Consider the following 18,062-nt stretch of genomic DNA (forward strand, 5'->3'; position numbering starts at 1 on the left):
ACAAACTATCCTACTAAATAGTCCTAGGAAAGAGACACAAAAGCAAATCTTGAAAACCAGAAGAGTGAGGCTGGGTTGTGCTCAAGTGGCAAAGCAAACACCTTGCAAGGGGTAAAGCTCTCAGTCTTTGCCCAGCACCAGATGCCACAACTGCTAGTACCCTGGCTGTAGTTCTCATGTCCACCACCCAGGTTTTCAACCCCAATAACTACCACCAAAAAAAAAATGCAGGAGACACATGCAATAATAAGATATTACTGCAAACCCTCGGGAGACGCAGGAAACTTAATGAATGCTTAGATTTCCATGGGATAAAGAAAGAAACTGGAATTGCATCAGCAAAAAAAAAGGTAAAAATGTCCACAACCATTCATATGTGCCATAAATTCTCTTAGTATATATACAGGTTCATACAACATCCACAAAGATATATAAGTAATACTCACAAAGAAGTGTGCTTGTGAAAAGGCATAAAGATTGCCTAATAATCAAGGAAGCACAGACTTTGAAAACAAAACACCATTTCCATAACTATGTGTTTAGAAAATCTTTTAACATTCCGACAATATTAAGTATTGGGAAGGCCATGGAACAATGAAAAAGCACAGCAACGACTAGTGGGAGTTTAAATTGGTTCAACTCCTTAGCAGAGCAATTCGGCAGTTCCTATTAGTGTTGACAGCGTGCACAGACTATAAGTTACAATTTCAATTCTATATATAAATCCTAGAAAAACATGTGCCCATGGAAACATAAACAGGAATGCTCCTTGTGGCAATATAAACGCAAAAATATTTTGGAAATTACTGAATTGTCCCTCAGAAGGAGAACAAATGGTGTCAATCGATTAAAAAAAAGATAACTTAAAAATAAACTTACAAGGATAAATAAGAGATGGATAGAGAGAATATAAGTCACAAAGCATAGTGAGTTATAATGCCCATAGGTCCTGTCTTTTGCATGTGAGTTACTCTTAATAACCATCCCTTAGGGATCTGTTATGATCCTTATGCAAAGGTAGGGTTGAACTAATATACAGAAAACAGAATTATAAATAATCTAAATGCCAACTTATCCTCTAGGCAATAAACGTATATGCTCATGGTAAAAACATTTAAAAGACTATATGGAACACAAAATCAAGAATTGTTTAGCCTTGGTGAACTATATGAGTTCACCAAGATTTCTAGATGAGTGTACCTTACCAATTTCCATAGCTAATCATCAGTTAGAATTAAAACAGCTAGATGTCTACTTGTGAAAGTTGAAGAAAAATTTTAGGGGTGGGAGGAGTAAGCTCAAAGGATTCTGCTTTCCATGCAGAATCCCTGTGCTCAAACCCCAGTACAACACAGTTCCCTGAGCAGCACTGCGAGGTGTGGAGCCAAAACCATAAAAAATTCTGCTCTGGAGAAAAACAACTTTTTCTGCCAGCTTAAGTCTACCTGTTTGAGCTTCCAACTGGGTAATTCCTCAAATCTAAAGCATGGTTGAGGTGAACAAAATAAAAACTAATACACACCACAATTAATATTTGAAAATTTCCCTAGCTCTATATTCTCGTCTATGAATGTAGTCAATCGCTGTTCCTTGTGTCTTTGACTACAGAGCAATTTATACTGGTTTCAAAGTAGTCATACTCTTAGTTATTCACATTGAGATAGTCTAGGTCTCGATCTGTTAATGGGAACTAGCTAAGTCTCTTCATAATCTCAACATTAATGCATGTTGCTTTTTCAACTAATAGACTTGGTTTTGAACTTGGTTTCATTCAAAGCAGAAATGTATTTTTATTAAATTAACAAATTTCAATCCATGAAGCAAACTTATAATCAATGAATAGACATTTAAGACATTAAAAGAAATCTGGACCCAAACTGTTAATTATTCACTTTCTAAATAGTATCATTCAGACTTCTGTTATAATATACATTTAAATGCATTGCAATATAAAATATACATTCAATATTAATACATATTTCAATGCATGTGTATGTAATGTGTATAGAAACTTCCATAATAAAGAGGGTCTGGGGCCTAAAAAAACTAAAATATAATAAAGACTTAGAATCTGCCAAATAGTTTTAAAATGTGAGCAAAATATCAGAAAAATAGGGAAACGTCTATTTCTAGGGAGAGATACAACTGTTTAATCTTAACTTTCAATTGTTTTTAAAAAAACACAAAATTCTAATAACATTCTCCAAACTATTCATTTTTATATATAATTTTTAAAGTGATGCTTAAATTCAGTACACTTTTCAATTTAAATCTTTACTGTCATATTTGAGTATAAAAAGCTGAGGAATTTGAAAGAGAGGTTAAGAGTTGCTTTTTTACAGCCGATGACACATTCTCTGTCAGTTTTATTCTATTCATAAGTCACATCAAACTTCATAAAGTCTATTTAAAAAATATGTTTTTTTAAAAAAATAAAATATTATATATGTTTTGACACACCCATATAGGGCTGGAGCAATAGCACAGCGGGTAGAGCGTTTGCCTTACACACAGCCAACATGGCTGACCCGAGTTCAATTCCTCCGCCCCTCTTAGAGAGCCTGGCAAGCTACCGAGAGTATCTCGCCTGCACGGCAAAGCCTGGCAAGCTACCCGTGATGTATTCGATATGCCAAACACAGTTACAAGTCTCACAATGTTAATGGGCCCGCTCGAGCAAATCGATGAACAACGGGAGGACTGTGACTGTTTTGACACACCCATATATATACATATGTGTGTGTGTGTGTTTTGGCACACCCATATATATACATATGTGTGTGTGTTTTGGCACACCCAATGGTGCTCAGGGCTTTCTCCTAGCTCTGTGCCCAGAGATCACTGCTGGTGGTTCTTAGGGGACCATAAGAGGTGCTGGGAATCACAGCAGCATTGGCTGTGTACAAGATAAGCACTATTCCCACTGTACAATCTCTCTGGCACTCCAATAATATTTTTAAGGTAGGCAAAAAACTAACTCATAGTACAATAGCTGATTTGAAACACTCTTACGTTACTGATGACTGTTCCACTTTATTCATAAGCATTAAGCTCCCCAAAGTGAAGAACAGTATTACATCACTGAAATTGAAGAATTTATTGTCTGCACTGTGCTAAAGTCAGTGTTCTCTGTAGACAGTACCTCTGATTTATGAAAAGACACAGACATGGGGCTGGCAGCCTGTTTCCTTTCTGTCTTGCAAGGTTCTAGATGTGTGACTACTCTTAGACTACAAGGAAATCCAGCTCACAATTAGGGACCCCTTCCAATAACCTTGTTTGAGTGCCCTGTTTATTTTAATGAAATCTGAAGCATAAGTAAATCATCTTCTTAAGAGAAAGTAAAGGAGAACGAGGTCTTCCAATAAGCTAATTCCAGCTCTTTCCTGGCACATAGGAAAACTTCTCATCTTCTCTCACTAGTGACCACTTCTGTGTATTCTAACACTGGGCAATTCCAACCCCTCAGTATCCAGCTCACACAAGTGTGGGGCCTCAATCACAGCACAATGTGATCACCCACAACAGTCAAAGGGGGGTGAAACACATGCTTCCAGAGGATCTGGTAACACTCAAGAGATAGGAGACCACCATACTAGATTAATTAGCCATAAGACCACTTTTTAAAAGGTCAGTATTGTTGATGTAGGAAATGCAACTAATGAAAATCAAAGAACAAAATGCAGTAAATCCACTTACATCATTTGAGACATCGATTGATTTCCCGATTAAATTTCTCTCCAGCCGACTGAAGTTGCCAATAAAATGTGTTGGCTTCTTTATTCTCAGACACAATAAAATTTTAAATTGTTTTTTAGATATTTTGATTGCACAGACATTAGATGCAAGATGTTTTACTTATTGATAAGAAGCTGGTTCAGTTATGATACAGCAAATGTGCCATTTCAAATTGCTTTTAGTGTAAGCAGACAAGACTACAGCTACTTACTCTACTCATTAAATAAAAAGTAAGTCTTCTTCTTGTAAAGACTCTGTTCCACTAAAGTTAGCACCTAGGTAACTTTCTTCTAAACATGTCCTGCCTTCTCATTGTTTTTAAGTAAAATGATAGTGAAAGGGAAGAAAATTACAGTTTATTATGACAAATTATATATAAGAAAGTTCCTACCTTTACAAAGCATATGCAATTAAGCAGAATATAACAAAAGTGTGTGCACAATTTATGGAACACTGGTAAAGACAACTTATAGTCACTACTTAATCATAAGCAAGCTTTTGTCAATGTCAACAACACTTTTCAGCATCCTAAACTCATGCTGACAATCTAAATATTTTAGGTTTTATAATTTTCCAATCATCTGAACTTCATATACTCAATCTTGATCAATTTATCCAAAAATATATTAAAAATCTGCCGCAGTATCTTAAAACAGATGAAAATGCTTGGCTAATTTTATTCAGAAGTTAGTGTTAGTTAATGTCAACACTTTCTTTTCACCTCACAGCTAACATTGCTGTACCAAAAAAAAAAAAGAAAAAGAAAGAAAGAAAATAGATTCTATTTGTTGTCATTGTCATGATCCTTGGGGGGATTTCCTTTGGTAACAATCAAAGATGAAAAATTATAATGAAGTTATTATATTTTAAAATCTTTATTGCCTTTCTCAAAATCAAGATGTGCTTTGTCCTCGGTAAGAATCCAGCTTACATTTTCAAATGCTCAGTGATTCTCAATTCCAAGCACAACTCTGTTCTGGTCAGAATCCTCGACTCACTGATCCCTTTTATGTAAATGCACATTCCTTATTGGGCATGCTTTCATTTTCTTGAGAAGAAATTAGATTGTTTCTGTGGGTGGTAAACGTCTTCATTCGGTTCAAATAATTCATTGTTGTTTAAAAGGCATGCTTTTCTCCAACAATTTCACATGAATAGATTCCATCACAATCTTTTATTTCTAAAGTATCTTTAAAAACTGCTGAGTTAATGGCATATTAAAATGCTACCAAAAAAATAAAACAACTATACATTACAGACTAGATTTTCAATCATACAAAACTGAATCCTGATTTGATATTTATTTTATTTAGCAAGTACTTTTAAACATTAATCAACTTTAATATTTAGTTATAAACATACACAAAGAATATTATTTAAATATGTTGGCATTACTAAACTAATTATAAAAGAACATAATAGGGCTAAATTTTGCCTTTAATAATAGCAATAGATTTGTTTGAAAAGCAGTGTAACCTATATATATTGTCAGTCTAATCATATACAGAATGGCTAATGCCTTACTAAAGGAAAATAAATTAAGATACTTTATAACCACAGTATGTAATTTTATAGAGGAGATGACTAAAATAACAAAAAATCTATTTTCCAATGTGTTTAGTAATTTCATAACCCATTAATTTTATTTCTAAACATACTGCTTGAATTAAGATTGAATTCTACTCTTAGCTGACCCTTAAACAGCCAATATTTTCTAGTTTACTATTTATCAGACTGTTCTGCACTTTGATTAATCATACTGGTGTTTTGAAAACAACATGAAGCTGAGGGGGTGGATAATAAAATTATTTATTCAATTCATATTTCTAATAAATTTATAATTAAACATTTATAAAGCAATGAGATTTCATGTAACAGAATATTTCAATAAAACCCAATGGTGATATTCATTCATGCTGAAGTAAGACTTTGGATCAGAATATCAGGAGGCCAAGAAACATCCCTAGAAGGTTATAAATTTTCAAGGACCATTTCACTAATATAATAGGTTCCCCCCAATACTTCTCTGTTATGAAAAGATATGAAACTGAAACCAGAGTAATACTATAGCAGATAGGGCACATCCCAGGAATCCCAAATGGTATTTCGTGCATGGCCAGGAGTAATTCCTGAGTGCAGAGTCAGGAGTAACCTGAGTAGAGCCCGATGTCCACGATATCCACATGGAACAAACCCCCCCCCCAAAAAAAGAGGGGAACAGTTTCAGGGAGAAAAAGAAACAAATACAAATGAGACTGGAGACAAATATTCTTAGTGAAACAAAAAGGAAGTAAAAGACACCCTGAAAAACGAAAGTGGGGAGGAAGGATGAAAGAAGGGTCCCTTTGATACTTTGATAATGAGCTGACTTGAGCAGCTTGGGTGGGTGTAGTGAGTCTTGGACATCAAAGAGGTCGAGCTGTCCTAAACCAAAATGCCCTTTTTTAAAGGACTACCTCAAAACTACACTTTGTCAGTTCAACTCAATATATAAAATCAAGGATGACCCCAGAAACAAATTTTGAAGGTTAGGAAAGGCTTCAAACTTATTTCACACCAGAATAATATAATATCCCTCCTCCCCCTCCCCACCTGCCCAAAACTAAAGACCATTCAAGTGTACCAGGACAACGAGAAAAGGCAAACTTCATGCTAAGGCTTGACCTTGGGCTGTGACACCAGAAACATTTACCTTGAAAGGCAGCCGCATTCCGAGAGATTAGGAACTTCAGGGTCGAGCTAGATGTCTGCAGCGCTTGCTGCATATCCCGGCGAGCAAGGACCTGGTAGCGCTCCTCCATCTTCCTGGTGCAACATGTTGGATCTTTGGCTACGCAAACCTGCAGGTCGGGTCCTGGAACACGAAAACGCTTGTGAGAATACATACCTGGCTCATTCTGGAAACATTCTACATTCCCTGACAGGCATGCAGTACACTAAGAACTGATTTACTGGCACAGTTGTTAGAAGAAAATGCATCCTCTCCCTAACCCCCTTGCAGAGAGAGAACCCAGTTGGCCATCTTCCAGAAAGTTTCCTGAAAATAGATCAGGCTGTCCCCTTCATCCACCTGCAAACTCTCCCCAGCGCCACTGCCCTCCACTGCAGTTCATTCCTTTAGCTAAGAGCTGGGCAGCAAGGTAGTGATGGAGCTGACCCTGTAACCTTCACCCCGTTTCTTTGACTCTGAGCACCCGGGCCCCTGTGACCACCAGGCAGCACGAGAAGAAGAGGGGGTAGCAATGGTAGAAGAACCAGGCTCTGAGAAGGCAGCCAGCCTCCCTGACAGAGAAGATTCAGTACCTGAAAGGAAAAGGAAAAGGTCCTCAAGGCAAGAGGCAAGAGAGAGGTCCCCTAGGGAGGGTCTCTCCATGGGCTTGGACAGAGATGTTTCCTGCAGTGTGTGTCATCATAAATTCTTTTGTGGCATCAAAACAAAGGAAGAAAGAATGAGATCTGACATGTTCAGGGTGACATGGTCAAAGACAAAGAAAGAAGAGAAAGTGTACCCTTGGGTCAGTGATGTAGCACAGGATTGCCTTGTAAGCACCACCCCAGTACAATCCCCAGCACTGCATATGGTTCCCCGGAGCCCACCAGGAGTGATTCCTGAGCATAGAGCCTGAAGTAGCCCCAAACAAACAAAACCATATTGATTAAACTACATATTTCCAGTGACAAAATGCAATCTTCTCAAGCATTAATTCTTTGCTTAATAATTTACAAAACTTACAACAGAATATTAAGTATGTCCACTCAACACGCTACTTATTAACTAAGAAACAGACTAAATAATAGAATGTCTATGAACTATCCCATGGTGTGGAAGCTATATCAGAAAATTTTTTTTCTTATTTTATTAGTTCGTTATTGAAGTAAATTATTTGAGGACCATATGCCACAGAGAAGTATGTGGGCTACAAATTTTTTCTGAGGAACAGAAATGAAATTTTGTATTCACACAAAAGCAAATACATTGTCAATATTCCTCGGTTTTTTGTAGAATAGCAATTAACAGTAGTAAACATATGCTGGATAGATACTCCTGTGGGTCTAATCCCAACACCTAATTCAGATCATAACTTTGCTTCTTAGAGATAATTCCTACCATTAGAATCTTGTTTTATAACTATATCCAAAAAGCAAGAAATGCTTTGCTATTACATGAACACAGTAAATGTGATATTTTAAAATATCTGCTAGTATGATTCATAGCCCCATCCTGAGCAAGTTTCTGTTTTATTTTTTTTTAAACACCATGAGATACAGAGCTTTCATGATTGAGTTTCAGTCATACAATGATCAAACACCCATCCCTCCACCAGTGTACATTTTCCACTGCCAATGTCTCCAGGACCCCTCCAGCCACCCCCACCTTACCCCATTCCCTGCCTCTATGGCAGACAATTTCCTTCTCACTCTCTCTCTACTTTTGGCTATTATGGTTAGCAATACAGATACAAAGAGGCCATTGTGTTTGATCCTTTATCTACTTTCAGCACACATCTTCCATCCCCAGCAATTCCTTTAACCATCACTGACTTAGTGATCCCTTCTCCATCCCAACTGCCTTCTCCCCCAGCACTTGAGGCAAGCTTCCAACCATGGAGCAATCCTCCTGACCTTGTCTCCATTGTCTTCCTGACAAGGTTCTGACACAAATGTCCTTACACTTAACAGAGATACTACAGGGAAGACATAGAGCATGAAAGGTAGCTAAAGACACACCCTGAGCATCCAGAGACTGGCTAAGTGCTGAGTGTGTGCCTTTCGTACATACGGTGCTAATCATAACAGCAGCACTGTTGGGGGTGACCCCTGAAACAATAACAAAAGCACACAACACACCACCGAAAGTACAACATTCCACCCCACCCCCAATATTAAAATTACAACACAGTTATTTTATTTTTTGGTTTGGAGAGAAAAAAAAAGGACCTGGTAGCAGAATCTCTTGCCCCCACGCTTGGCTGTCCTTGCTGGGTCCCCTTGGAGGGGGACAGGTTGAGTTCCCCCACACCCAGCAGAGCCCGGCAGCTGAAGACCTCCAGAACCAGCTACAACCATGCTGAGACCACTCTCCACACACATGAAGGTACCGGCAGAGGAACAAAGGCATGCAGGTCCCGGGGCTGAGATCGCCAAGCCTGCTCGGATCAGGGCTGAGCATCCTCCACCCAGATCCTCCATATTCCAGTAGGCAAGGGTCACACCCACCAACTGCTCCCCCAACATGCCGTGTAATCCCATCAGTGGCCAAGGCCCAGAGACTATAAAACATAGCTCCCAGAAGTGAATGCCACCACACAACATCTTACTATCTCACTCCTACTTTGGACAACGTGGCATGCTACCGAATGTAATCTACCCACATGGCAGAGTCTGGCAAACTCCCCGTGGTGTACCCAATATGCCAAATACCAGTAACAATGATGGGTCTCATTCTCCTAACCCTGAAGGAGCCTTGAATATGGCACTTTTTAAAATCTCAGGGCTAGGGTGAAGGAGATGTTATTGGTGCCTGCTCGAGGCAACTGACGAACAACAGGATGATTGTGATCTTGATCATGATCAGTTTGGAGGCCACACCCAGCAGTGCTCAGGGCCACTTCTGGTTCTGTGCTCAGTGACCACTTCTGGTCAAGGACTTGGGGCATCCTCTGGAGTTCTGGAAATCAAATCCTGTCAGGTACCTACAAAGCAAACGCCTTCCCTGGACTGTTTATCCAGCCCAAACACATCGTATTTTAATAAAATTAACTTAAAAGTTGGGCTGGAGAGCTAGTACAGGAGGTAAGATGCTTGCTTGTCTTGCATGCATCTAACCCCCTTCAATTCCTAGAACTCCATATGGCCCACCAAGCACTTCAGGAATGATCTCTGAGTACAGGCCCTGAGCACTGTTAGGCGTGGCCCCCCAAACAAACATAAATAAGTAAATAAAATTCTGCAGTTTGGCATCATTGGGTGAGCCCCAGGGCATCCCCCAGGTTTTATGTAAATATCAAGACAATTTCCCTAACATGATCTTGAGCTGGGGATGGGCTTCTCGGCCTGGGCACTGGGAACCAGGGTTGGCTCAGGGGCCAAGGAGGCAGGCACGAGACCCTCAGCGTGGGAGGCGCTCAGGATGGCCTGTGCAGGGTCTTCATGGACTTCCAAGATTCCTGACTGGAGTGTTTGCTCCTTCAGAAGGATGAGGTCCATCCCTCCCTCGACATGTCTCCAGCTCCCTCTCCACCTCCGCAGGGCAGTGTCGTCTCTTCTGAGCTTCCATTGATAATCTGCCCAGTCACAGGGTGGTCACAGCTTGGAGAATCCCAGAGAAGTCCATGCCACGGGCTCCTTGAAGTAAACTGATGGTCCCAACCTTCAGGGTGCTGGCACTCACTGGGAAAGGAAATGTGCCTCCTGGGGACTCCTCTGATGTACAGGAGAGGTCAATGGCCAACTCCCCATGCCAGCCATTGAGGATGATGGGGGGGTGGGCGCCCATGGGTAGCAGAGAACTGTTACAAGCTCTGGCCCTTTGCATCCCTGTCCACCTCAAACTCATAAGGACGCCTGTGATTTTGTTCTTCCTTTGTGAATCCTGGACTCAGGAAGTTCTCCTTGTGGACCTGGGACGCTGAAGCCATGTTCCCATGCCTCTTGCTCGGACAGGCTGCTCCAAGAGTCGGCACTGCTGGTTGATGCAGGGGTGGGTACGTGCCCCAGGGTTCCTACTGCTGGCTAGAGGGCCACTTCCCATTCAACACCACATGGCAGATATTATCCAGGCGGTTGATTATCACGTGATCCTTTTGTCACTCAGAGAAGAAATAGAGGGTCTTCTCTTGGAGCAGCTGAGCAACAGTAGGGCTAAAGCCTCCTGGGGGTCATCCCTGTTGCCTGTGATACCCGATGCTGAGCTCTTGCTCTCCTCTTTGGAGTATTTCCCTGGGTAATCTGGGCTATGGCAGATTCCATCTCTCTCATAATCATCTTTGCTACCTAAATCCATGTCGTCTGACTTAAGCTCGCTTCCTTCTGGGGGTACGTAGGGAAACCTTTTTTGCTTTTGGCACTTTCTTTCCATGATTGCTTCAGAAGATCAGCCTTCACTTTAAAGGGAACTGAGGAAACGGCAGGGGACTGGCCCTCTACCACAGGGTGGTTGGTTTGGCCTTTGTGCAGGTCTGGGCTATAAGCCTTGGGTTTCTCCAGTTCGAACTCCTCACGGTCAAAGCCTCATACTCACCGCTCCATGTGTTTGCAGGGACACTGATAGACAGAGTCTCCTGCCCCCACACCTGGTGTCTTCACCAGTGTCCCTTGGAGGGGGGCGGGTTGAGTTTCCCTGCTGCCTTGGGCAGAGCTCCGGCAGCTCCAGAACCAGCCACAGACATGCTCAAGACACTCTCCACATGCTTGGATGAGCCTCACACATGAAGGAACTAACAGAGGAACCCAGATGTGTGGGACCTGGGGCTGAGATCTCTAAGCCTGCTTGGATCAGGACTGGGCCTCCTCCACCAAGATCCCCCATCTTCCAGTAGCTAGGCATTACACCAACCACTTGCCCCGGTGCCATGTAATCCCATCAACAGCCAAGATCCAGAGACTATAAAACCAAGCTTCCAGACCTCTTATTGTCTAGTTCTTACTTTCGGAGAACCAGGCAGGCTACCGAGAGTATCCTGCCCTCACACCAGAGTCTGGCAAGATCCACATGGCATATTCAATATGCCAAAACCCAGTAATAATGATCGGTCTCATTCCCCGACCCTGAAAGAGCCTCCAACGTGGCACTTGCTAAAATCTCAGGGCTAGGACAAATGGAGATGTCACTGGTGTTTGCTCGAGGAAATCAATGAACAACGGGATGATGGTGATACAGTGAGTGATCTAGAGCAATGCAGTTCCCCCATTGTTATTTAAGAATACAAATATGGGCGGGAGGGAAATGATAGGAATTAGGATCACATGCATTGGTGCTCCCACCAGGCAGCATCAGCTGTTGGCCTGAGTAGCACCACATTCTCAAACTCAGAGCTTCACACCAACTGCTGGCCTGTTGAGTTCCGGTCCCTAAACACTGTTGGGAGTACCGCTCCCCCAACCCCCTACCGCTTCCCCCTGACACACACACATACAGGCAAATAGTACAAATAAGAGTTCTGGTCCTGGTAAGACAATTCCTACATTAGGACTGGAGCAATAGCACAGCGGGTAGGGCGTTTGCCTTGCACGAGGCCGACCCGGCTAACCTGAGTTTGATTACTCTGCCCCTCTTGGAGAGCCCGGCAAGCTACCGAGAGTGTCTTGCCTGCAAAGCAAAGCCTGGCAAGCTACCTATGTCGTATTCTCATATTCGATATGCCAAACACAGTACAAGTTTCACAATGGTGATGTTACTGGGCCCGCTCGAGTAAATCAATGAACAACGGGAGGACAGTGTTACAGTGCTACAGCTTTTCAATGAACAATTTTAGATCAAAAATAAAATAATGCAAATGTATGCTATCACACTGTATATCTATGAGTCTGTGTGTCTGTCTGTCCGTGTGTGTGTCTCTCTCTCTGTCATATACACACACACAGAGAGAGAGAGAGAGAGAGAGAGAGAAAACAGTTACTTTTCAAATTCCTACTTTTTGACACAGAATCTGCCTCAGGTCTCATGGTGCTAAAAGTTGGTTTTGAGTGACATGAAAGCATTTGAAATCACTCGGAGCCTCCTGCCAACACAGGACACCACAATTTCTAACACTTTGGCTTTCATTTGTTTAAATCAGACAAATAACAAATGAAAGCATTTGAGTACTTCACAAAGGGTGAGAAGAATAAAATATATGTGTCACAGTAGGTAACATTTTGGCAACATCTTTCCATTTATCTTGCCTGAAGTTATACAAAAACAAATTCTGTTTCAACAGTAAAATTGATTGGGGGAAAAAAAACAAAGCTATCTTCTCAGCTTTATTCCTAAATGGAAGAATTGAGAAATTAGAGTTCAGAGGAAAAATAAACATAATAGATATTGTGAAAAAGAATCACTAAAGTATATAAATACAGAATGGTGAATAAATGGGGAATAAAAATAATAACAACAACAATAATGATAATAATAGATCATTGTAAATATCCCTAGAATTTAACTATCTAACATATTATTGTTAAGCCACATGCCTATTCATGGAGTAGAGGAACACTGAGTTGTGATCATTCCTGCCTTCTTTCCTGCTAAAATTCAGTTCAAGAAACACTGATCCTGGGGCTGGGGCGATAGCACAGTGGGTAGGGCATTTGCCTTGCATGCAGCATATCCGTGTTTGATTCCCAGCATTCCATATGGTCCCCCAAGCACCTCCAGAAGTAATTCCTGAGTGCATGAGCCAGGAGTCAGCCCTGTCCATCATTGGGTATGACCGAAAAAAAGCAAAAAAGTAAACAAATAAAATAAAATAAAAACCCTAAAAAGAAAGAAAAGGAACACAGACCCTCTTTCCCTCGCACAACAGGTTTATTTCAGTTCCTTGTTTTCACTAAGTTCCTTCTACCCACATCAGTCCAGAACATGCTTTTCCTACATGTACAGGACACAAATACACACCATCACCCAATCCATTCCCATCTCTTTCCCATGACATTTGAAATCAGTCTTCCACCGGAACCAGCCGTATATGCCCAGCCAGTTCTCCCTGTCTTATGTCCTGGAGGGCTTGATACTCATCATTGCACTTATCAGGAATGCAATGTTTTACTGCATAATGTTTTTACTAGTCAGTCTGCTCATCAATAAAACTCAAAGTAGAAGAATTCTGCAGCAAAATTTTTGCTTTTGATTCTAAGCTGTCCAGAACAATGCAAAGAAGCCAACAAAATAAAGCCCCACTTCCATTCATTAAGCCAATAGCTGTGGATGTCCATGCATGAGTGTGCATCATTTCACGTAATCCTCTCATTAGTCCTATAATATAGGTGCCATTACTACCACCTTCTTTCATATGAAGATACAGTGACATAAAAAGTTCTGAAGAGTAGCTAGTGTCACATATCTTCCACATACTATGAAATGATACAGTCGGTGGTTGGAGCCATGCAGAGTGATCTCCAAGCTCTCTTCCTCACCTTCACTCTACAATAATCTCAAATCTATGTAGGGTGTATCTGCAGATATAAGTGACTATTCAAGATTCTAGTTTTGAAAGAAATCATCTATTCCCATAAGTTGCAGCAAAATATATTTTAGGCTTGGAACAATCAGGATTTTATAACAATAACTGAAATCACCAAAAACATCAAGTGGTAGACATTTTGCCTTTTTGCACACTTTTTTTCATGGCGGAAAATATATACATAGAAATATGGTACAAACCCCTTTGACTGCTATCATAAACAGAACGCAGGAAATGCCATCATATCTCAGCAACTCTGCCTAAGCACAGATAGCAATTTAGATCACTTCGAAAAACATATTCTCTGATTTAAATGAAGATCTACACTGATTAATCCAGACTTCCATTTAGAATCTTGGAAGTAGGTAATGATATACTACAACAAAATGCTAGAACAAGTAAGGACTATAATTCAAAGATCTTGTTATATCTAATTGGCATAAAATTTTCTTCAGCATAACCTACAAGAGATACTAAAGTAACTTGGAGTTTGGGGGTCCGTGAAAATGGAAAAGACTTAAGAAAAAAACAATAAACCTTACTTCCAGTTTTCTTCCAAAGTTATATATATATAGATATAGATATAGATATAAATATAGATATTCCTTCTATGTATGCCTATATATCTTTTATGTAGGTGTATATATACACATACATATGTAGATATATATATACCTTCTATATGGATGTCTATATATATATTCCTTCCAAATTACTTCCAAAATTATATCTATAGGGAAAGGGTCATATTTTGTCCACAGTATTAACACTAAGAAGATAATGAGACGCTTGCTCATAAAGATTCCAGTCTACTGTTCAAATTGTAAATACATAAAGCATCATGACAAAGTCAGAAGGACCTAGATATTACATAACAGGACACACTGTAAAAAAACAACAACAACAAACAAAGAACAACAACTAAATTCAGAGGCTGACTTCTAAGAACAAGTCTTAACAGAGATTTTATAAAACAGAAAGTTCAGGATAGCAATTGTGTGTTTGAATTATAAAATCAACCTCCACAAGAGCTAAAATGCCAAATATAAACTAAATTAAAAATAAAATAACAGGCAATTTAATGAGGAGGCTTTCAACCATAAAGGGGATCAGGGGAGATTCACCCTGAAACAACAGTATATCTTACATGTTCTTCCTCCAGCATTAAAAATCATTACAGCCCTCTACCTTCTTGAGCATTTTTTAAAATATGTTAAAATAAGAACACTGCAGGGCATTCTGGAAAGCTAGTGCAAGTAGCAGTGAAGTTTTTACTATTGCCAAAATTCCACATAAATGAGACAAAACAACTAGAAAATAAGTGGCCCACTCAAGAACTACAACCCATCTAAATATGGGTCATCTTCTCAAGCTTAAAAATAAAGAACAAAATACAAACAACCCAGCGCTCATGCCTCAGAGCAACAGACACTAGAAAGAATGTAGAATGAGGGGGCTGGAGTAATAGCACAGCAGGTAGGGCATTTGCCTTGCACATGGCTGACCTGGGTTTGATTCCCAGCATCCCATATGGTTCCTCAAGCACTGCCAGGAGTAATTTCTGAGTGCATGAGCCAGGAGTAACCCCTGTGCAATGTCAGGTGTGACCCCCCACAAAAAAAGGGTAGGATGAATCCATGGGATAATGGCTGAAGGAACTGAGCATGGTGGAACCCAAAACAGTCAACCAGAACTCACAGGAAAGCAGAGTAAACAGGAATAGCAGAGAGAACATAAAGTCACCCTTCTGATGAGGGATCTGTGGACACAGGGTAGGAAAGAATGAGTAAGAGGGAGCAATCCAAATCTCCATCAGCTTTCTACAGAGTCCCAGGAGACTGCTTTCCAGGGCATAATGCCAACAAAAGATAACCATCAAAACTCAACAGAACTGGGCTCCAAGGATATTGTAGAAGTCTAGATCAAAACAGGAAGAAAGAACATCTAGCTAATTTCAGAAAACATCAGTTACATTTCTGGCACTAGGGCAGAAAGTGGAAAGGAAGTTAAGTTGGAAAAGCTACTCTGAAATTCTTCTCAACTAAATGTTGAGGGGGGGGAAATAGCTTCCGATAAAATATACAACTAAGAAGACAGAGGTCAAATCTCACAAGGAGTTATTATAATGGAAAAAATGAGAAGGAGAATAAAGAACAGAGTCACGATTCCACAAAGATAGTATGCCAGAAAGACAAACTCCTCCCCCCAAGGTAAATCTAGACACACGCTTTCAAAGCCATCCCATTGTGACACAACACATAAAAAGAACAACACAATTCAGAATTAGAAAATTGTCAGATGAGTTGACAATACTCCAGGAAGAATTAAAGATGAAAGAAAAAAATTCTGGACTGAACAGAAGAAACAGAGGAGTGAATCAACATAAAGGTAATGCATTAAGAGAAAGAAAATCTGGGGGAAAAGAAATTTTTTTAAGCTCAAAAGGAAAGAGGCATTCTAGAAATGCAAATGGACAGTGGTACAGTGTTTTGAGAATGTTGGTAGTAGTGAAAGTGCAGTAACTTTGTACATCAAACCATAAATATTATGGTTACTTTTAGATTATGTAAGACACAGAGAAAGTCCAAAAGAATCCACTTTAAATGATTAGAGTGAGTGGAGGGCCTGCTCAGGATGGGAGATGTGAGCTGAAAGTAGACTACAGATCAAACATGATGGCCACTCAGTACCTATATTGCAAACCACAACACCCAAAAGGAGAGAGAGAGAGCCCTGCCACAGAGGTGGGGGGATGGGGTGTGGGTGGCGGGAGGGATACTGAGATCATTGGTGGTGAATAGGCCCTGGTGAAGGGATGGGTACTTGATCATTGTATGACTGAAATGTAAGCACAGAAGTTTGCAAATCTGTAACTGTATCTCACAGTGATTCATTAAAAAAAATTCAAAAATTTAAAAAATAAATAAACCAATAGAATAAAGTAGTAGACAAAATCAGCATGTAAAACTCATTCCCTGGGCTAGGGAGCTACCTCAAAAGGCTAGTGTGCATGCTTTGATGTGAGAGACAAAGTTAGATCTCTGGTACTGCATGGTCCCCCAGTAATATAGTAGCCCCAGAATACTAGAACATGTAACCCCAAAATATAGTTGTGCTTTGATATGCAAGCAAAAAGTTGTAAAATCAAGAAAACAATTTTTGCAATTACACTGAAGAGACTGAATTAGTACTAAGGGTAGAGTTCTACTGGTTAAAATATATATGTGTATATTCTTTATATGTGTGTTATCCTACATTATATATTTATTATTTAGGCATCTGTTTTATATATATGTATATATACATAAATCTTGGGATAGATGTTTTCAATGGGATTTTGAAGGTGTAAAAGATACAGTGATTGATGATAATCCTTACATTTTATATAAGGAAACTGGTCACATAAGTAGTAAATGAACAGAAAAGGAAACAGAAAGGGAAGAGCATTTTTGCAAAGAGAAAAACAGAAATCGAGTTTAGTTGAGAAAGTGCAGGAGACATCCAACTGGAGATGGACACATTTAAATATGTAAATATGCAAATATGGAAACTGGGAAAAAAGTATCTGAGATCCAGATAGGAGGTAAATTTAGGAGTTTAAAACACAAACTGATATTAAATACTGAGGACTTTAGTAAGATGATCTAAGGGAACACTTTGGCTCATAAAATCTAGAGGGATTTTCAATCTCTGCATTATTGGCACTTGAGAATAATTATTTTCTATTTTCCATACTCTTCTGAACATGGTAAAATATTTAGCAGTATTCCTAAACTCTTCCCATTCTGTATCAGTGCTGAAAACCAAGTTTTGCTAAATCTCCTCTTCTGTCTTAATTACTTCTGGGTCAGATCAGAGGTATGACAATGAGAATTGTAGAAAGTAAGCCTCTCCAACAACCCTGAGCAGCGAGACAGAACAAACGTGGAGATAAAGTACAGTTTGGAGTCTTGAGGCGTCCAAGGAAGGGAGAGATTACGGAAAGTATCTTTTTTCAAGATACTGTTCTGTTTTAAAGGCCTAGAATCGGGTCGGCGCGATAGAGCGCTGAATAGGGAGTTTGCCTTGCATGCAGTCAACCTGGGTTCCATCCTCGGCATCCCATTTGATCCCCGGCACCACCAAAGTAATTACTGAGTTCAAAGCCAAGGGTAAACCCTGAAT

The 18,062-nt window shown here is 40.0% G+C and overlaps 1 protein-coding gene across 1 annotated transcript in view; it reads right to left on the bottom strand.

The window, feature by feature from the left end:
- The window catches only part of GPC5 (glypican 5), a 1,003,796-nt gene that overhangs the window by 935,207 nt on the left and 50,527 nt on the right, over positions 1 to 18,062 (bottom strand). Inside the window, exon 2 of the mRNA XM_056109757.1 lies at positions 6,431 to 6,592. Coding sequence (XP_055965732.1) covers positions 6,431 to 6,592 — 162 coding nt within the window. The remainder of the gene's footprint in view (positions 1 to 6,430; positions 6,593 to 18,062) is intronic.

The sequence above is a fragment of the Sorex fumeus genome, unplaced genomic scaffold (genome assembly GCF_029834395.1).
Source record: "Sorex fumeus unplaced genomic scaffold, SorFum_2.1 ptg000008l, whole genome shotgun sequence".
In the NCBI taxonomy this organism is placed as follows: Eukaryota; Metazoa; Chordata; class Mammalia; order Eulipotyphla; family Soricidae; genus Sorex; species Sorex fumeus.